At 39.4% G+C, this 22096-nt stretch overlaps 1 protein-coding gene across 1 annotated transcript in view; it reads left to right on the plus strand.

Moving 5' to 3' along the window:
• The first annotated feature begins 3959 nt into the window (after positions 1-3959).
• slc23a1 (solute carrier family 23 member 1) overlaps positions 3960-22096 on the plus strand; it is a 63430-nt gene continuing 45293 nt past the window's right edge. The window contains exons 1-2 of the mRNA XM_069899023.1: positions 3960-4043; positions 20754-20852. Coding sequence (XP_069755124.1) covers positions 3960-4043; positions 20754-20852 — 183 coding nt within the window. The remainder of the gene's footprint in view (positions 4044-20753; positions 20853-22096) is intronic.

The following is a 22096-nucleotide window of genomic DNA, read 5'->3' on the forward strand; positions in this document are numbered from 1 at the left end:
CATGACCAATTTTTTTCCCTCTTTGAATGAGATGACATATTAGTAGCAAAGGGAGATCAAAACAATAAGAAGGAAAAAATTAGAGTATCAAATAAAGCTAAGCAAAAATGCCAGAACCAAACAAAGGAGTATTTTTATAGATATCAAAGAAAGAGCCAACTAACGCTTTGGTATGCGCAGCAATGAGCAGACAAGATGCATTCACTTCTTGACCAAACCAGGATAAAAAGGCATTAACTTCCTGCATGATCTTGTAACTTAGTGATATCTTTGGGCAGGGTCAGATGGTCTCATGCCTAGGGTATTCCTCTATTCAGATAAGACCTAGATTACTGCTGTGCCATCTCAACAAGCCTGCCTCTTGTTCCTCCTGGGGCCTCCAAGGCACTTGATTCATCTTCTCGTAAATTTCTCACTCTGTCACTGCTGTATGAGTTGGATTGCTCAGACAGAATGAAAAACAAAGCTTCTTAATGTATTTTGACACAAGAGACAAATAAACAATTCATTTCAATTCAATAAATTATCCCTGTCCCCAGTTTTGTTTGGGACTGTAATGAGTTGCTACAGCAGAGAGTCGAAGAACAACCCAACACTTGTTGCGGTTATAGTCAAGACTGGTTTATTGCACTTTCTGTCCCTGCTTATATAGGACTAGTTTCCCGCTGCTGGGTCCGGTTTTCCCACTGTTGTCGGCGGAAATGACGCCAGCAGCATTAAGGCCATTAGCCTGCGCAGGCCTTGTCTGATCACCACATTCAGTCGCCATCTTCTGTGTTGGGCTGTCTTCTGGGTGGCGGGCTGCTACAGGGCAACAATGATTAATTATTGCCTCCATGAGAACACAAAAATATAAGAAATGGCCATCGATCTCATTGAGCCTGCTCAACCATTGAATAAAAACAGGGCTGATCTGGTCATGGACTCACCTACATGCCTTTCCACCATAATTCCTAATTTCTTGACTATGCAAAAAAATCTACCTATCTTAAATTTACTTAATGAGGCAGTCTTTACTGCTTCTTTGGTCAGAGATTTCTACAGATTCACTGTTCTCTGGGAGAAACACATCCTCCTCATCTCTGCCTTAAATCTCCTTCCCTGAATCTTGAGGCTATGTCAGTTTTTTTCCAAATGGAATAATATCATTGGAGTGAAGTGCACAGATTTATAGAGGTTCTTGAGACACTGTAGATATATATCAGGTCAATAAAGACGTGTTTCAATAATATGTTTTCAGGAATAAATACAGTTCCTATACCTGTCCCTGGTGATAAGCACTGGACTTCTAAAAATTGGTTTTGTCACCAATTATTGAGAACATAAATATACTTCTTTTGAAAATATGAAAATATGCATTTATACAGATCTTTAGAAATTCACTTGGTTAAATTTCAGTAAAATTAATATTAAAAATGATCACATTTGGAGATTTTTATTAAAGGGCATTTTTCCCACATGATTAATTAATGTTAGGGAAATTATAACTTTTTGTTATGTTCCAAAGAGAAATTAACATAATTGATGGATAGCTTTGTTGAGCACAGCTGCATTCAGTGTGTTGTAAAATTAAGGCTTTCCATTGAAGTAAATTGGTCATTATTATTTAATTTAGAAAAGGCAGGTAATTCGAGTAATTGGACTGAAACATTGTATATTTGGTAGCTGTTAATTGTCCCTGTGTTAAGAGTTATTTAATGAGGTTTAAAAGGAATCTTCTATTGGGTTCAAATATATTCAATCGTAGTTAGTCAAACTAAAACTTGTTGGATAATAGTAAATATGTTTGTGGAAATATATTGAAACAAGCCACAAATTTCATCTTATTAGCACTTTCCATGATTCAAACTGTTTTATGGAGCTACTGTTGTCAATGTTTCAGTGAGCACGTTTTTACTGCTTCAGTTGGTTTCATTAATTGCTTGTTATTGTATAGAAGACAATTTGTTGCCTGACTTATCTCCAAAAAAACTATTCTACATTGGGGTTAAAAGAGCTATACTTCTTTGAACTCAGATTAATGAATTCCATAATTATATTCAAATCCACGAGTACCAAATGTTTTGTCTAGCTTGGATATATCTAATTCAATTTGAAGTGCCACATTTTGTTTAATTACTTTGGTCTGTGCATTGAATATTCTAATGGCCTTGTCTATGAATATGAATTTTAAAATATCTGACCTATTTACATTGCAACCTGGAAAAAATTGATTAGCCTGAGTCTTGTGCACATTTGTCTCTGCAATTTGTAATGTTGGATGGCAGCTCTGGTTTTTTACAATTAAATGTAATAACCTTTATTAAAGTTAAAACCTTTAATTTGCAGTACAATAGATTTCTTCCTAGATCTTCCATTTTACTTGACTAGTGGTAGGGTGGTTGGTCTTGCCTGGCTTCTGGATTGAAGCCATTAATCCCTCTTTTGAATAGAATAGCTCAGAGGAAATTGATGAGGCATCAGGCCTTATTTCATTTAGTATCTCATCGGGAGCTGCAAGCGCAGGACTTGGAAGGAAAAAAAATCACTGGGAAAGGAAGGTGCTTGTTTAAACTTCTACATTGGCTAATTAGCTGTAGCCAATAAAGGGAAGAAGAGCTTTAGTGGAGTGACCATTGTGTGAGATGCTTGACTTCCTCATCAGAAGATCACAGTCAGTATGAATTGGAAACAACATCTCGACCTCACTGACTAGCAACACAGGCGCACTTCAAGGAGGTATGCCCTACTCACTATGCACACCTGTCTATGTGGCCAGGCACAATTCCAATGCTATCTACAAATCTGCTGATAATACCACAGTTGTCAGCAGAATCACAAAGGGCAAAGAGGAAGCATGCAGGAGGGAGATCGATCAGTTCATTGAATGGTGTCAATCTTGTACTCTACAATAACAAAATCAAAGAGATGATTGTGGACTTCAGGAGGAAGGCAGGGGAACACAATTCAGTGCTCATTGAAGGATCAATAGTGGAGAGAGCAGCAAGAACTTCAAATTCATGGATATCAACATCTCTGAGGATCTGTCCTAGAGCCTCCATGTTGATGCAATCATGAAGAAGGGTCGCCAGCGACTATACTTTGTGAGGTGATTGAGGAGATTCGGTATGTCACTGAAGTCCCTCATAAACTTCTACAGGTGTACCGTGGAGAGCATTCTGGCTGGTTGAGTTACTGTCTGGTGCAGAGATGCCCACAATTAGGACAAGAAAAAACTCCAGAGAGTTGTTATCTTGACATCATGGGCACCAGACTATTCCATTCAGGACATCTACAAGAGGTGATCAGGAAAAAAGGTGCAGGAGCTTAAAGATGAGCACTCAGCAGCACGCGAACAGCTTCTTTACCACTGTCATCAGATTCCTGAATGATCAATGAACCACAGACGCTGCCTCACTTTGACTTTTTGTGCACTGTTTTGATTTATTTTTGTAAGGTGGTTTATATGAATGTTTGCACTGGGATGCTGCTGCAGAACAATAGATTTCATGACTTGTTCATGACTGATTCTGATCCTGAGTAGAGAGTTAAAGGATTTAGCTCCAATGCTTCGCCAAGCTCAGGACGTGCAGCAGGTAAGGTTAGATAAGACCTTTTATAATGATAACTATGGCAGTGGTATGCTCCATTTACAGGATGTGGGAAATTTGAGACAGCACAAGTGTCCCTGATGTCTACACTTGCAAAACGTGCATCCAGCGGCAGCTCCTTACAATCCATATTAGAGAACTAGAGCTTGATGAACTCCAGATCATTCAGTAGTCAGATGGGGAAATGGGCAGACTATTACTTTAATGGTGACAAAATTCAGAGGTGCAAAGGGATACTGGAGTCCTCATTCAGGTTATCCTTAAGGTTAGCCTCTTGCTTGAGTTGGTGGTGAAGAAGGCAAAGGCAATGCTTCATTCTTAGATTACTGCCCTACTCTCTCTACACACATTAATGTGTGGCTAGGCACAATGAATATGCCATCTACAAATATGCCAATGACTCCACAGTCATCGGCAAAATCACAGCAGATGGCAATGAGGAAGCATACAGAAGTGAGATAGATCAGCTGGTTGACTGGTGTCACAACCACAACCTTGTAAAACTAAGGAATTGATAGTGGATTTCAGGAGGGGGAAAATCAGGAGAACTCAAACCAGTCCTCATTGAGGAGTCAGCAGTGGAAAGGGTTAAGAACTTCAAATTTTTGGATGTCATTATCTCTGAAAATATATCCTGGTGCCTCCATGTCGATGCAATCTCAAAGAAGGCTTGCAAATGACATACTTCATGAGGAATATGAGGAGATTGGATATGTCATCAAAAGACTTACAAATTGCTACAGGTATAATGTGGAAAGCATTCTGACTGGTATGGAGGCGCCAATGCATAGGACAGAGATTTGTGGACTTGGCCAGTGTCATGGGTATTAGACTTCACTCCATTGAGAACATCTGCAAGAGGTGGTGTTTCAATAAAGCAGCCTCTGTTGTCAAGGATCCTCACCACCCAGCCCATGCCCTTTTCTCACTGCAACCATCAGGGAAGAGGTAGAGGAGCCTGAAGACTAACACCCAATGGTTTGAAAAACAGCTTCTTTCCCTCTGACATCAGATTTCTGAATGGACAATGAACGGTTGGCATCACCTCACTTTCTCTTCTTTTGTGTTTATTTTTTAAAGAAAACTTAATTGCACCTGTAAAACTACTACAAAACAATTAATTTTGTGACTCATGTTTATAACAATAAATTCTGATTCTGAAACAATTTTAGCATTAATATTGAGAGGAATAAGATACAAGAGCTGAGGTGATGATGAGGCTTTAAATGACACTGGTCATTGGCTTTAAATGACACTTGGAGTATGGGGTACAGTTTAGTGTTCCTTATTTAAGAATGGATTCATTGGCATTGGAGAGGGTTCAGAGAAGATTCACAAGAATGATTCCTGGAATGAAGGGATTAGCTAATGAGAAATATTAATGCGCTTGGACTGTACTCCTTAGAGTTCAGAAGAATGGGAGGGACCTCAAAGAAGCATTTTGATGTTGAAAGGCTTGGACAGAATAGATGTGATAAAGTTGTCTCCCATTGTAGAGGAGTCAAGGACAAGAGGGCACAACTTCAGGGTTGCAGGGTACCCATTTTGAATAGAGAAGCAGAGGAATGTTTTTAGCAAGAGAGTTGTGAAATTCTGGTATTTGCTACCACAGATGGCTGACTAGGCCAAGTTGTTGGGTGTATCTGAATAGTCAGGGTATCAAAGATTATGGGGAGAAGGTAGAGAGTCAGGCTAAGTGGGAGAATGGATTAGCTCATGATAGAATGATGGAGTTGACTCGATGGGCCAAATAGCCTATTTCAGGTCTTATAGTCTTATGGAAAGGGAGAGAAGAGACAAGCTCTCATGATTGGGGATTTGATAGTTATGGGGAAAAGATAGGAGGTTCTGCGCACAAGATCAAGACTCTGGATGGTATGTGGCCTCCCAAATGCCAGGGTCAGAAACATCTCAGATTGAGTCCACATAATTTTCAAGCAGGAAGGCAAGAAGTCATATGTCATGGTCCATGTTGGTATCAATGTCATGGATAGGAAATTGTATGAGGTCTTGAAGAGGGAACCTAGGGAGTTAGGAAGAAGATTAAAAAGCAGGACCTCCAGACTGGTAATTTTTAGATTCCTGACTGTGTCACATGCCAGTGAGGGCAGGAATAGAATGTTATGGCAGATGAACGCATAGCTGAAGAGTTGGTACAGGGGCAAGGTTTCAGATTTGTACATCATTGGGATCTCTTCTGGAGAAGGTATGACCTGTACAAAAGACAGGCTGCATCTGAACCGGAGGGAAACAATATCCTTATGGGCAGGATTGCTAGAGCTATTGTGGAGAGTTGAAACTAGTCTCATAGGGGATGGGAACCCGAATTAGAGGGAAAAATAGAGCAGATGGTAGAAAGGTTAATGTAATATGTAGTGAGTTTATGAGGTTGGACAGTGTTAGGTCTGCTTTGTTCATGAATGAGTGAGTCAGACACCAGACTGAGTCGAAATCAAGGTTCTTTGTTCTTTATTACCGGATTGTAACACTTGCAACTAACAGTGTTAGTTGGAGAAGGCGCATTCTGCCGTTATCAGCAAGTGGTGTTTTTTTTTATACCTCAGGATACGTACTTAGTAAATTATCATACCATGACATTGTCCAATGAATAAACTGTTGCTATCCTTCTCTGCTAGCTTGCTGCACATCATTCTTGTTAGTGCAAAGCTTATCTTGAGTGTACAAGGTCACATCTGCATTCTGTTACTCCTTAGTACTGGGTGACTCCTTCTCCGGTCCCATCTCATGATGTTTTTACCTTACAACAGGCAGTTGAATGTTTATAAATGTAGTCATTTGGAATGTTTCAAATGTGTTTAAACATGTTTAAATGTACAAGAGGTATTGGGATAAGGGAAATAATCTTAGATCATGGATGAGTTTGCAGAATTATGATGTTATACCATTACAGAGACCTGGCTGCCAAAGGACAGAATTGGTTGATGATGGTACCGGGGTTTCAATGTTTTAAAAGAGATAAGATGGGAAATGAAAGTGGTGAGGGGGGGGGGGTGGGAGGGGGAGTAACATTACTACTCAGGGATAATATTAGAGGTACAGATAGGGAAGATGTTGTGGAGGGATTGTCTACTGAGTAAAAGTGGGCGAAAGTCAGAAACAGGAAGGGAGCAACCATTGTATTGTGAGTAGTCTATAGGACCTCAAATACACCCTGGCACAATGATGGCCTCTAAGTAGGCAGTTTTTGGAAAGATGCAGAAATAACAATGTTATTGTTATGGGAAACTTCAACTTCCCAAATATTGATTGGTACCTCCTTACTGCATGTCCAAGAAAGATTCTTGACAGAGTATGTGGACAAGCTGACTAAAGGAGAGGCCATACTAGATTTAGTTTTGGATAATTAACCTGGTCAGACAGATGTCTCAGTGGGAGAGCATTTCAGTGATAGTTACCATAATTCTCTGACCTTCAGTATAGCTGTAGTCAAGGACAAGAGAAGACAAAATGGTAAAATGTAAAATTGGGGAAGGGATAATTATGATAGGATTAGGCAGGAACTGGGGAGAGAAAATTTGGATGATAAATGAAATATTTTGCTCTAGTTAAATCAACATTTTCTGAGTTATGTTCCCTGCAAGCAGAGCAAGCCCAGAGCTACAAAAGTGACAAGATGACCCCAATGAAAAGATAAAAGTGAAAATATTTTGCTCTGATAAAATTTAAACAATTGCATTTTTCAATTGCATTACCAGCACTGCTGGCTGAACAACTGGAAATAATTATTCAGAATATTGGATGGAAATTGGTCTTCTGGCACCACCCAACCACATTCTCCAATCTTGCTCTCAATGTCACCAAGACCAAGGAACTTATTGTTGATTTTAGAAGAGGAGGCCAAGCTACCATGCAACTGTCTGTATTGATGGTATGGAGGCAGAGAGGGTTAGACACTGTGAATTCATGGGAGTCCATATTTCAGATCCTCTCTAGGAGTTAGCACATGCGAGAAGGCAGTGAAGGCTTGTTGATCATGTCGGAGGTTCAGATCTGGAGCTCGCGTCACCCATGGATTGAATTGGTGTCTGTGTGGCTGCGGAGGCTGCAGAAGCACTGGAGGCAAATCCATAGACATTTGATGACTCTAAGGACTCTTTAGCTTCTCTTTCTCTGACTGTAAGAGGCACCTGACAATTTCTGCTGATGACAAATTTGTCTGTCTTAAGACAGATGAAAACCAATCTTGTGTAATGTTACACCTGTTTTATTATGTGACAAAAAAAAAGAATCTTGAAGCAATTGTGAAGATCAATGTCTCTACTTTCTTAGGTGTTTGAGGAGATTTGTCATGTCATTAAATGTTCTATCTCTTCTCATTGTTCGGTACAGAAGCCTGAAGACCAGTACCACTAGGTTTAATAACCATTGGAAAGCAACAGTTATCAGACTCTTGAACATCCCTTGTTCCACTCATCATGGACTGCTCCAACACCACAAAGATTGTCTGAATTATTTCAAGTTACTTTTGCACAAGGAAAACAGAATATCTTTTTTTTATGTATAGCTTTTAATTCAATTGTGTGTATTTTTTTAAAGTGAATGATCTCATCAGCTGCAGCAAGGAAGACATTTGGTGCACATACACAATGTATATGACAATAAACTCGTAAACATGAAGCAGTGGATGAGGATTTGACTGTCACTTAAAGTACCATGTTTAATAAAAAGAGAATCTGACTTTTGAAAGAAGCTCTCTAAAACTTGGAAATCTGAAGCTTTCTGTTTATTCTTGGCTACATGACTTCCAATTTGAGAGAAGCAATAACAACAAAAACAAGGCAGCTAAGAACATCAAGTGAGAAAATATGGGGGAGGTAGTGTTTTTAACAGAGAATGAGATTCAAGGAGCTGGATTTTGTGGTTGAAGTACTGTGTACAGCTCTGGAGTTCTGCCTGAGTAAGAAATTTAAAAGTTACTCATTAACCACACACTGTGTAGGATTCCATAAACTACCATTGCCATGGTGTCCACTTGTGTAGCCACTTTCAGAGAGCTATGAACTTGCACGCCAAGAACCCCTTGTCTATAAATGCTCCTTGGACACCTGACATTTATGGATTTTACAGAGCCACTGTGTTACTGGAATTTTTTGGAAAATTCCTGCTGCGCAGTCTTTGTAGAAGGTTCAGAATGGAAGAAAGTGACTCATTCCATTTCTAAAATTTCTCCTGCAGCACCCATACACATTTTTGTGGACTGCCTGCAGTCTAAACTGAACTGCAGGCAGTCCACAACAATGGGTTAATGAATAGTACGTATTTGCAAGTCCCACCTCTTTACTTAGAGCACTTCTGATATTCAGTGTAAAATCGCGTAAGGGAACAGAGATTTCGAGTCCTGGTCATTCGTGTGTGAATGGACACTCTGGAAGGTAGGAAAAGCCTTTGAATGGAAAAACAATGCAAATTTTACATGCATTTGACTTCCCAATCTGCAAAGTTACTGAATTGCATATGCCTAAATCTTCTGAACCAGCCTGCCATGGAGACCTTGTTCAATGCATTGCTCAGGTCTATGCTGGTAATGTCCACTGCTCTACCATCACAATAATCTTCATCTCCTCAAAGAAAAACTCTATTTAGTTTATAAGACACTACTTGCCCCACTCAAAGCTAAATGGACTATTCCAAACAAGTCCATGCTTTTCCAAACATGAATGATTCCTATCCTTAAGAATCTTCTCCAATCATTTTGCCTACCACAAAGTTTCTCCTGCACCAAGGATGTTCCATGGACCCCTGAGTGTGAGTACCATTCCTTAACAACATGGTTTGGACAGAGTGGACAGTTATTTGAGATAATTATCCTTCTGCTAATGAAATACAAGATAGAAGTGTATCCTGTGTAATATAGTGTGATCATTAAAGTGGTACACATAATGTGACCCAATGCTTTCTTTATCTATGGTTTTAATATTTAGGGTGGAATATCCTGGAGCAGGGGTGTCAAACTCAAATTCACGGAGGGCCAAAATTAAAAACTTGGACTAAGTCGAGGGCCGAACTAAATATCGATTGAAAATTTTCAACAACATCTGCATGTTTTCTCTTCTTTCAACATATGTAATGTTAAACTTTTTCTTATTAAAATAAATGTTTAATAATAGTTTGGGATAAACTCTTTCCAGAAGCATTAACAAATGAGAAATAAAATATTAAATAAATAATATTTCTCTATAGAGGATTTGTCAAATGTTGCTAGTGTGCTGTCGAATAGTAAAATCTGAGGGCTATTGAGAATGTGGGAGAATAACAAGATTCCTGAAACAATCAAATGGGTGACTGATTGTGGGCAGGGTTATTTGCCATGCCCTTTTTCCATTGATACAGATATCCTTTGATTGACACACTTTTCAAGTTTTATGCCTAATGAGCTTGTATCCAGGTGCAGGACCATTTTTAACCAGGAATATATTTATCACTGTGACATGAAACTATTGGAAGATCGTTTTATCCTGAGATTAAAGCTCATAATACTTACTCAGGCCTGTGTGCGGGAGGGCGGGGTTTGCGGGCGATTGGGTTGGACAACGACAGTGCGGGGACATCGGCTCTCGCTGCAGGGCGGCATCTCGGCAGATCAGCGGCCCCGTCACCGTGAGTCGCGGATCGGACTGCGGCAGGGAGGGGCAGTGGGCAACGGTCCTGGCGAGGTCAGGCCCGAGGCCTCCGGTTCTGGGTGCTGGGAAGTGGCCTTGGCTTCCCCTGACACCGGCCAGGCCCCAAAACCAGAGTCCACAGTGAGACCCTGCAACGTAAACAGAGGAGGTGGGGGCGATTAGCAGGCTGCCGCCAATGCATTCTGGGATTTGTTGTATTACTGTGCATGCGCTATACTGGCGCGGCGGTCAGCGGGCCACCTCTAATACATTTTTGAAATGATCTTGCGGGCAAATTTGGCCCGCGGGCCAGAGTTTGACATGTGTGTCTTGGAGTGTTGTTGTCTTGAGGCATAGGATGGATACAAAGGTAAATGTCCTGTCATGTGAAAGCAATGAAGTGGAGCATTTGCACGCTCAATGGTGCGAGTTAGGTGAGGATAACAACGTTCAAAGGTGAACAAGGGACTCCTTTCAAAGTGTGTTATAAACCAGAAACTTGGTTAAACATTCCTTTTTAATAGATTATTAAATGGCAAATAATTATGTGGAAGGGCTCTGAGCAGCCTGATGGTTTTTTTTTAGCTCAATTATATAGTTTTATTCCAAGTCGTGTTTTACTCATGGGCAATAATACACAGACATATTTTAATAATTATGTTTTGAACCAGGATGTGCACACATTAACTGTTTTCTGTTTTGTTTTCTAATTAGTCTTGGTGTTTTTTCTTACTCAACCAATCTTTAAATGATTGAACATTTGCATTCAGTTAACCTGATACCTTGCAAATCTTAAGTCCCACGTTCAATCCGATTGGCTGCTGTCTGTGTGGAGGTTTGTAAACTCTTTGAGCAGGTCACTTTTTCCTGAATGTTCCTCTGCATCCCCAATGTTCTGTTGGTAGATTAATTGGTTCTTAAAAATGATCCATGGTGGGGGGAGATGATGGGCATAGAGAGGGAAAATAGACTGTGTGTGGATGGGAGGTCATTGGTCAGCAGGGGCAAGATGAGTGGAGGAGACCTTTTCTATGCTGATTAACAATGATTCTATTATAAAACATCAATGACTGCTGGCTGTTTACATCTCTTGCACAATTCAAATCCGTTACATTTTCAGTCCTGCAATTTTTTTTTCTCTTCAAGAGTATATTCACTTCTCCTTTGAAAATTCAATTTTGCTTTTTAGCATGAAAACCATATCATGTTTAATTTAAAAAAAAAGGCTCCTTCATTTCTCCATCCCGGTTCCTTTACCAATTATCTTCCAGTCTGCATTCAATTGTTTCTGGTTCACTCAGCGGGAAATGTTCTTCAATTTTTAAAAAAAGTTTTGATTATACATTTTTAATCATTATTTTTTCCAAAAAAATTGTAGTTGTCCTTACCACTTTTTAAGACTAAAATCTCAATTTTCTCCTAGGTCCCACTTTTATTTTGTAAAATAGCATGGCCTGAATTACATGCAGTACTGCGGGTGAACAAATAACAGGAGACATTTTGCACTTGTCCTTTTCCCCAATATCTAAACCCTGGACCTTGTTGTTGAGGGTGGTGTAAGTTGGCCACAGAGTGGCTTGAGGTTGTTAGTCCAACTTATCCATAGTTCTCTCACAAAGTCAGGAGCCTATAATGAATAAGTCAAGTCACTTGTAGGCAGTGACTTGAACGTTTACTGGCAAGGCAGCTGAGTGAATCTCAGATTTCAGATTTATTGTCAGAATACATACATGACATCACATACAACCCTGAGATTCCTTTTTCCTGTTGGCATGGCAGAATTACCACTAATTGGTATTTCAAAAAATAAACTACACACAGCGTAAAATATGGAAACAAAGAACTGTGAACAGACAATAAATGTAAACAAACTGACAACAATGCAGAGAGAACAAAAAGAAAGTCAATAAATTGCACAAGTAAGAGTCCTTAAATGAGTCTCTGATTGAGTGTCGTTGAGGAGTCTGATGGTGAAGGTGTGAGTAATGTTTTTGATTGCTCTTTGGCATAATTTTTGTTTCGAGATTTTTACTTTTGGGAAAAGATAACATTGTCAGTAAAAGAGGAAAGATCAATTGTTGAACTTTGAACAAGGCACATGGAGTCGAGGTTCCTGTATCACTCCTTTTTTTTTCCAAGATGACCCTGGTCAGAAAGGCCCTGCCTGGGCTGGACAACCTTCCACCTGTGCTGTTGCTGTCTTATTGCCACTCTGTGTAACAACTCCTGCCTGGTAACTGGTGGGATGAGTGTTTCATCACCGTGGCAGATGCTTCAACGGATCTTGATGCATTCTGGAGAGCTCCTTGAGAATTCAGGATGCAAATATTATGCTTTCTATGGTTTCTTGAGGCCACATGATTATCATTGTTTCTCTGCACATTGGCATTGGTTGTAGATAGAGTTGTCCACAACGATGGTTAAAATGCAACTGGCACAGCATGTTATCTTTGTTCTCCCTCTATTTCAAAACTTTGAACCATCACTATTTTCTGGTTCTTATGAAAGCTCAGTTGACTCAGTTAACTCTTTTGCTAAACACAACAGGTCAAGAGTTATTTTTTTAATTTTATTCTTGGTTGAAATGCAGCTATGCCGAGGAATGCTAGAGAATGTACGCATTTTGAATTCTGTCAAGATGTGGACTGCCTGATGTGTTGTCTTCAGTCACACATTGGCTTCTTAACAATGGGGCAGAATCCATAATCTTGTCAGAGTTTCCTCTGCTCACAAGATGTGCATACAATCAATGGATGTCATGTTCCCATAAGATTTGCCAAGCATTGTTACTGCCACCAAACAACTGAGGTACAAAACACACTTGATTTGTGTGGCAACCTATCATCTTCTTGGTCACCTCTCGAGCTGGTGTTTGTCAAAGATAAAGAGATCGGTTGATTCTTTGCATGGAGTGCTTCTGTAATAGCTCTTTGTGAGTATTATACTGCAAGGTGAAAAATGTTTCCTCTGTCCTCACCAGTTTGGATGAAGTCCAGCCACAGGCAATGGGATCCATGGCAAACTGAGCTTGGAGTTCTGACTGCTGCAGATGGCAAATTTGAAACCCAGAGGCCCTGGTTATTACCCCACAATGATGCTTGTATTCTTCTTCAAACATCTTCTGCTGCCTCTTTCTGATAATATCTTTTGTTCTCCTGCTGGCAAGTACAAGTCTTTCTTGTCCATCTTTGTTTTCCCTGCTCCCAGCCTGGGAAAATTGCCAATTACACATAGTGGGATTATAATTTGATGCAAGCAAAGGAGTAGAAGCACAGAAATGCTGGAGGAACTCTGCAGGTTTTGCAGCATCCATAGATGCTGGCATTTTGGGCCCGATACTCTCGAAACTTCGATTCTATATCATTAGCTTCTATGAGATCAGCTGAGATTAGCTGAATTCCTCCAGTATTTCTGTTTATTTTTTTTCCTACAAGCACAGCATCTGCAAACTTTTGTGTTTCACTGCAAGCAAAGCAGTCCCCATAATATGAAAGGAAGGGATTAGCTGCCATGGGATAGGAAGATTTTCTCGATCTAAGTGGTTTTGAAGGGGATTTCCTCAGTGGGGGAGAAAAATAAAATAGTTTGAAATAAATAAATGTTTCAAAATTTTTGTTTAAACTGGACGATTTGTGTCGAAAACATTCAGTGGCCCTGGTGAGAGATGATTGATAGGGAGGATGCTGATGGGATCTTGCTAGCTGTCCTAGCAGCAGGTGATCAGTCTACCACCCTGCACTGCATTAGTTAGGGGATTGCCCCTGAAGCAGAGCTGGAATGTGGTGTGGTTCAGGGATTCATAGCTAGATGTGGCATTCAGCAGTGTGAGAGTGAGAGGGGACAGACTGAAGTTTCAAAGCAGAAATAAATACCAGTGTAAGATAAAGTTCACTGTGCATAATGCTGACTCTTCATGGCTTAACTCCATTGCAATAATGGCATCAAATGCAAAGCAACATTTATGGCTTTTGAAGGATTATTTTTCAAAGAATTGTCACAAATTCTGTTTGAAAGGCAATTGTTTGGGTACAAATAATTTCAATGGGGATGAAGGTGGTGACTTTTTAAGGGTACTGGTAGAATTAGGCGTGCTGTGTTTTGCAGTTCTTCTTCAAGATATTGTTGGGCATGTATTGTTGTAGAACATGTTCTGTATGGTGCCATCAGTACAAAAGAATCAAGGAAACTTATCAGGATATAAAGTCCTCATTGAGGGCTTAGTAGTGGAGGCAATCAAGAATTTCAAATTCCTGCACGTCAACATCTCAGAGGATCTGTTCCGCAGCCTCCACGTTGATGCAATCACAAGGAAGTCTTGTCAATAGCTATACTTTGTGAGGTGTCTGTGGAGATTTGCTATGTCCGAAAGACCCTCATAAACTTCTACAGAGCTACCGTGGAGAGCTGCATCACTGCCTGGTGTGGAGGTGCTAACTCTCAGGACAAGAATAAACTCCAGAGGGTTGTTAACTCAGCCTGCGACTTCACTCCATCGAGGACATCTACATCAGGCGGTGCCTTAAAAAAGCAGCCTCTCTCCTCAAAGATCCCCACCAGCCAGGCAATGCCCTCTTCACTCTGCTACTAACAGGAAAAAGGTACAGGAGCCTAAAGTCGAGCACTCAAAGGCCCAAGTTCAGCTTCTTCCCTGTTGCCATCAGATTCCTGAATAATCAATGAACCAAAAACACTGCCTTACTTTTTGTGCCTATTTTAATTTTTTTGATATAGTAATGTCATAAGATGATGGTAATATGAATGTTTGCTCTATGATTACTGCTGCAAAACACCAAATTTCATGACTTGTTCATAACCATAAATTCTGAAATATTTTAATTTGGGGTAACAAACATTGGCTTGCAAACTTTTTTTCAAAAATTCCAGTTCACCAGCATATTTTTTGGATAGCACACATTATGGCAATGTAAATGCATGTAATGAATCCTTGTACAGGTACTTGGGGAAAGTTTGGTTTCACTTAAATCTCAATCCTATCATTCCAACAAACAATATTTACAGATAAATTTGCCTGTCATTTAGCTCAACAATTACTTTTATGAAATATCACAGTTGGTTGGATAATCATTCAAACATGACTTAGAATAAGCTTGAATGACCTTGACTTGAGTTGAAACTTGTCGACATTTATATCTGTAAAAACACACCAAAATGCTGGAGGAACTCATCTGGTATTTTCAGCATCGATAGGAGACAAAAATATATCGCTGATGTTTCAGGCCTGAGGCCGCCTTCAAGGTATAAGCCAGAAGCAGAATGTCTCAGAATTCAGACAATGCTGGCTGGGGGAGGAACCCAGACCAAAAAGGGAATTAATCAGATATGAAAAGGGATGAGATTAAAAATATATCATATTTGTGCGAAAGGAAACCGGGAAGGGAGAGGCAGAGCTGGGGGGGGGAGGTGACGTGGGAAGAAATAGTGAAGGGGAAGGGTGGTTTAATGAAAGCCAGGGAAGATTATATTAATGCCATTCAAATGGAGGGTGCCCAGTCAGAGACGATGAGGTGTTGTTCCTCCAATTTGCAGGTGGTCTCTGTCTGGCAATGCGTGAGACTGTGGACAGACATGTCAGTGAGGGAATAGGTTGAGAATTGAAATAGGTGGCCACTGGGAGATTCAGCAAGGGAATGGAATGGAATCTGATATTATCATATCCAATTACTTTCACACAAACATGATAAATTCTTACCTCTTCCCTTATCATATTCAATTGACACCTTTTGTTAGTCTGAATTCTGAGATTTCTTGCTTCTAACTTATTCCTTGAAGAAAGGCTCAGACCCGAAATGTTGGCAATAAATGCTGAAAAGACTGGATGAGTTCTAGCATTTTGGTGTATTTTTACTACAATCACAACATCTGCAGACTTTCGTGTTTCACTATATGGATAACTTACTTCAAGTTCCTTCGATTTCAATAATTGGATCTAGGTTGTGTTTTGTGGTGATACACCACTAGCTTACTGCCAGTGTACCTGCAGGAGATCAGCAGAGGACAGACCACACCTGACCAGCTGTCAATCAGCCGACCTGAATAGACCTAACTCCACCTTCCCGGCTGTCAGTCAACTGCCCAGGATATAATCCTGAGCCGGTCCCTCTCGAGCCAGTCACTCAGGAGTCACCAGTACAGCTACCACTGTAGCAGAGACTTTTAACTGAATAAAGCCTGTTGTACAGTCTTCCTCGGGTTTTGAATGCTTACTGCTGCAGCCATGCATCACATGTTTGCAAAGGTTTCCTTTTGTTGTCTTGAAGGTTGGCTCATAGAAGGCCTTGACATAGTTGTATAAACTTATTCTATTCCATTTTTTAACATGGAAATTCAGAAGCAAGCACCCTGCACATTTTCTAAGTATGCAAAAAATATTAAAGTTAAACTGGATCACGGGAAATTATGCTAAACTATTCTGCTTTCAGTTTTAAAAAGCACCAGAAGCAATGAGGAACCAATATACAACTCAAATTTCTTGCTTTTTTAAACTTGTTTAATTACAGAAGTTCGGCAACTTTGAAGATGATCTGACAAGCACCAGGTATCTGTTGGTTTGAATGTTCAAATATAGTTTAATATAAGCCTGATACAGCAGTGTGCAATGTCACAGGAGATTATGATTTATTCCAGGGTTTCAAGAGCAAATCTGTCTTGGGGATGGGGTGGAGGTGGAAAGGAGAAAGAACATCATGCCAGTTGTATTTCATAAAGACTTAAAAATAATAGATCATCCTTTATCCAGCTAAGTCCTAATAGAATGGATGTCGTAAACATGATTTCTTGAGTGAGGTGTTTTTTTTTTACGAAATGAACATTTTCGAGATATGGGGCAATCAAGATGGTGTCAGATGTATCAAACTTTTGGAAATTGTCTTGCCTTTTGGATAATTGGAGGTGGATTTCAAGAGTAGATACAAACTTTTTCAGAGTTTTTTTTATATGGGTTCCTGACAAGGTTCAAGTGTGATCTGGATGACACTCCAGTGTCCCTTCCTATAAAGGTGGTTATTGAGCTCTTGCTTTTTGGCCATGTATTCTTAAATCATCTAACTGCAGGTCATTTTGAAGTAGTCTTCTGCTGTGCTTTGGAATTGCTTTAATGTGACGTAAATAAGAGTATTTGGCCCCTTGTGCTTGTCCACTTGCTCATCAATATCATGGCTGATTTACCTCAATACGCTTTTTCCTACATTATTCCCAATCCCCTTGATTTTCTTAATGTTAGGACATCTATTAATTGGTTTTGAATGAAATAAGCCTCCACTACCTTTCAGGATGGGTATTTTAAGATTTACCACTATTTGCATGAATTTTGTCATCTTGTCTCTATTCTAAATGGCCATCCACTTATCCTGAGTCTAACCCCTGGCTATAAATTCCTCAGTCAGTGAAACCTGTTCCCTGCAACCAGCCTGGTGAGCTTCGTAAGAGTTTACAGTTTCAGCGAGATCAACCCTTACGCCTCAAACTCTGATAAACCTGGGCCAATCTAGTCTTACTCTTCATAGCAAACACACCATTTCTTAAACCTGTGAAGTGAATCCTAACCTCTCCCTCTAAGGGTATCCTTTAAACGACTAAAAATGCACACATTGCTCCAGGTTTATTTTTGTTCTTCCTATTTTCACAAATCTTTTCTCTTTGTATACTGTTTTAATGCTACAGCAATGCATTAATAAGTTATGAGCACCTTTATTTTCTAGATGTCATCTTTTCATTTCTAATATATTGTGTTTTAATGATAATATCCAATCTATGACTATTAACCATACCCTGATAACTGCATGTTTTGCATTAGCTGGAGATGTTTTAAGTGATTTTTATTTTGCAGGAGTGTATAATGAAAAAAATATCACCTCAACCAGTAGAAGTGGCATAATTTAATATAATGTGTATCCATATGCACTTTGGATATGGATGCAAGATAATTTTGAGATATCAGTTTATTTTGATAGAGGTTATAAACAAATACTTATGACCTTTCATATGGTCTGAATGTATGAACTCTCCGTTAAAGTTCGGCAGTTTAACCAAAAGTAAATTTTTAATTAGCAGAGGAAGAATGCTTTTTTTCCCCAAATGGAATGAAATGCAGCAGCATTCTTGCATGCAGCTTGACAACCGTACCCAGTTCTCTGAAACCAGAATGAGGGACATTTTAAAGGTAATGTACTCTTAATCTTGCTGCATTGTTGTAGTTTAATGCATCGAATTGCTGGAGAAACTCAACCAGTCACACAGCTTTTTTTTTATGGCAAAGATACAAGACCAATATTTCTCATCTGAGCTCTTTGTCAAGCTATGAGCAAAAAGCTGGCAGACTGCTGAATGAATCAGTGAGGGGAGGGGAGGGGCAAGGGGAGAAGCACAGGCATGAAGTCCTAGATGATTATGAGTGGGAGGGAGGCAGAGAAAAAAGCCGAGGAAGGGATAGCTCTCTGAATGGGAGTGGGAGAAAAGGAGACAGAGGGATCAGGAACGAGAGAGACAGGACAGAGGCCTCTAATGGAATCAGGAGGTTGATGTTACTGCAATCTGCTTAGAGAGTGCAGATGGCCTCAGTTTGGTCGTGTCCGAGGCCATGGACGGGCATGTCACCGCGGGAGTGGGGCATAGAATTGAAATGATTGGCCACTGGAAGGAGACAGAGCAGAGGTGCTCAACGAGAAAATCTCCCTGTCCACGTCCAATCTAAAAATCTACAATCATAACATCTGCAGACTTTCTGGTTTAACTGCTCTGTTATAAAGAGCTAGTTTTAAACTGGATTTGCATTTCTTAAATTCTTGTCAAAACCAGGCATTTGCAGGAAATTTTAATTTGAAACTGTGAAATGATTGTAAAGTAGAATTTGAAGGAAACATTTTGTTCTTGTTTGCTTTTATTGTCCATCACTGCATAAGTTGGAATCCTTGATTAATTTTCAGTAGGTTCCAAACCATGGATTTCTCCTGTGACTTCTGAGGATGGAATTTGTTTCATATATTTTGAAACCTTTTTTTTCTTCTAAATCTTTAGCTCTGGCTTCTTAAGGTGACCATTAGTTCGTTAAACAAAACTTGTGCATTTAATTGTTTTTTGTTTAACATTGTTTCATAACTTTCTACATAAGAAACTACATTGTTATCAAGACTTCTACCAAGGACTATATTCATGCACAAAATGCATGTAGCAGATGATGACCATTTCCAAGATCTAATCCCAGCCACCTCGTGACCTTTGAATTGCATGACATTCTTAACTTCTATGAACATCCTGCACTCCTGGGGTTTAATGTTGACTGTATACAGACATACGTTGTGATCAGAGAGCAAGTCAGAAGCTGGATACCCAGCCACAAGTGAACTGTTTTTAAAAAAAAATCTATCCTTTTTCACCATCTATCAGATGTGAATTGGGATATGATGAATATTGTTCACTTGCCTGAAGACTATATCTTGGATGAAATAATCCTGTTGAATGTCAAAGTTGTGAAATTAGTTCTCAATTGGAAGTGCGTTCTTTTCTGTTTCTCTTCCATTGAAATCAGAACCTTTCTGCTACTGATTGGCAGTATCAACCCAAGTTGAACTTCTAGGTACATGTCCTGTATCTGAAATAACATTCACTATCTTGCCTGCCTACACACAATGCATGCATTGCAGCATCTCACTGTGCTGCTCAGCTGGACCAATGCACATGAGATCAGGGCCACATACAATCTAATGAACCTATGCACCATTCTTATTTGGAACTACACTAGACAAATTTTTGCTGCCATCAAAATCCTGGAACTCCATCCCCAACCATAATAGTTCATGATCATTTCAGTAGTTCATGAAAAATACTCTGTTGTAGCGGCTACTACGGTAGAGCTACTAAAGTAATACAAACACACACACACCTCAAGATTGATTTATTCAGACTTTTACGAGCTCCTTTTATATACTGCATGTCCCGGGCCTCACGGGACAAGGTGGGACACCACTACAAGTTTGCTGCTGATCCATGGGACCGGCAGGTTTAAATTAAGCCTCACGAGTGTCCCGTGCCTTCCGGCAGGAGACTCAACATATCAACGTGTCATTCCTCGGCACTCAGGATCTCTCGTGTGCAGTCAATTAGGTGAGTATTCAGCTGTCCATATTATTCGCACGCCAGCAGAACCGTGCTGGTGACAGTTTGTGATACTGCGCTGTGCGACCACTCGCCCCACTACATCACAAACTTAAAAGGGAAATTGGAGATGGTTTAAAAATTTTTTTTAGCCTTGGTAAAGGTGACCATGCCTTAAAATTTGGTTTCCTTTAATGCACATTTGAATCATTTGTTTCCATAACATTTTCAAATGTGATTTGAATTTGTTGTTGGTTGTTATAAGCTCACATTTAGTAACCACGCTTTAAGGGTCAACACAGACTGAAAACCTTTCACAACAAAACAGAAGGCACCATCAAGTAGGAACCATAAACAAAGTTAATGGTTTGGAACAACAAAAGTCCAGATGGGACATTTATAGGTCATATGATTATGAGTTGTGTTTTTTTAGGAAATTGAAAGAGAGGATTTCGGTATTGATAAAGCAAGTCATGTGACTGAGACATTTGAAGAAGCAAGATTGATTAATGAGCAACTAGACAGAAATGAAGTGACTTTGTATGAAATGGACAATTTTGCTGTTTCTCCTGGTTAGGGGTAACATTAACCTTCCATGACCATTCTGCTGGTCATTTTGTCTGACTCTTGCTTGGGTCTTGGAAGCTTTGTGGAAGTCATGCATTTCACTTCTCCTACGCAGGGAAAAGGGGAGTTGTGAGAACCATTTGTAGGAAAAGACATTTCTGTGGAAGCAACTTGATAAGGATTCACAAGTTAAAGGCAGTATGATGACTCAATGTTTCACCTACTTCATAATTACTTCTGAACATCAGTTTAAAAGTTCTGAGTTTCAACACAGTATTTTTAAGACTGAAGTTTAGGAATTGACTTTCAAGAATTGTGCCGAAGTTGTAATGATTTTGCTGATACATATACACATAGATGGGGTTAAGTTTAGATTTAAGTAAGATGCTATATCATTCATTTTAATAAAAAATATTGTTTTAAAATAACATTGTCTTGGTGAATTTCTATTCCTGCTGATCTGTGATGTAACAAGATTCTATCATGTGTTGAGAAAATATTTGTGATGTGTTTATTTTAAAGCCATCTGTCAAATTTTATTTGAAAAAAAAATGGTCTGAGAAGTGTTTGGGTGAGCATTGGATTGTAATGTTAATTGGCATTTCAAGCTTCCCAAGAAGTTAAATATGTGGTTAGACACTATCAAATTTTGGGAGCTGTGTTTAATACAACTGCACAAAGTAACTATCTATATGTGAAATCTTATTGAACCTGCAAATTATTTTTTCAATATCGGGACGTGCTGAATTATCCCAGTATTAAATTCTGGGATGCATGCATGGTTGTGTATCTCTCTTGAGAATATTTAACTTAATGATGCAAGACATTCAACTGGTTACTAAGGCCACTAATGGCACCTGCAGAAAAGCTTTAAAATTTCATGAGATTGTGTAACCTGGAATGGAACTAGGATTTCAAAAGAAAGCTGTATGTCCCACTGAATTTTGCAAATGATACCTACACTAATCTGCTCTTCCTTGCATAGAGAGTTATGTAAGAAAAGTTGAATAATTTTTTCATTAATTTTCATTATATAAAAATTTGGTCCCTTTTGTTAGTGATTTAAAATTGGAAGTGCAGATCGTTTATTTCATTACTAACTGTATGCAACTTGGTGCATCTAAAAGATAGGTTCCAAAACATGGAATAATGGGTGGTCCTTCTGGGACGTTTACTAATTACATAATTGAAATGAATTTTTATGGGAAA

This window comes from Narcine bancroftii, chromosome 9, assembly GCF_036971445.1.
Source record: "Narcine bancroftii isolate sNarBan1 chromosome 9, sNarBan1.hap1, whole genome shotgun sequence".
Lineage (NCBI taxonomy): Eukaryota > Metazoa > Chordata > Chondrichthyes > Torpediniformes > Narcinidae > Narcine > Narcine bancroftii.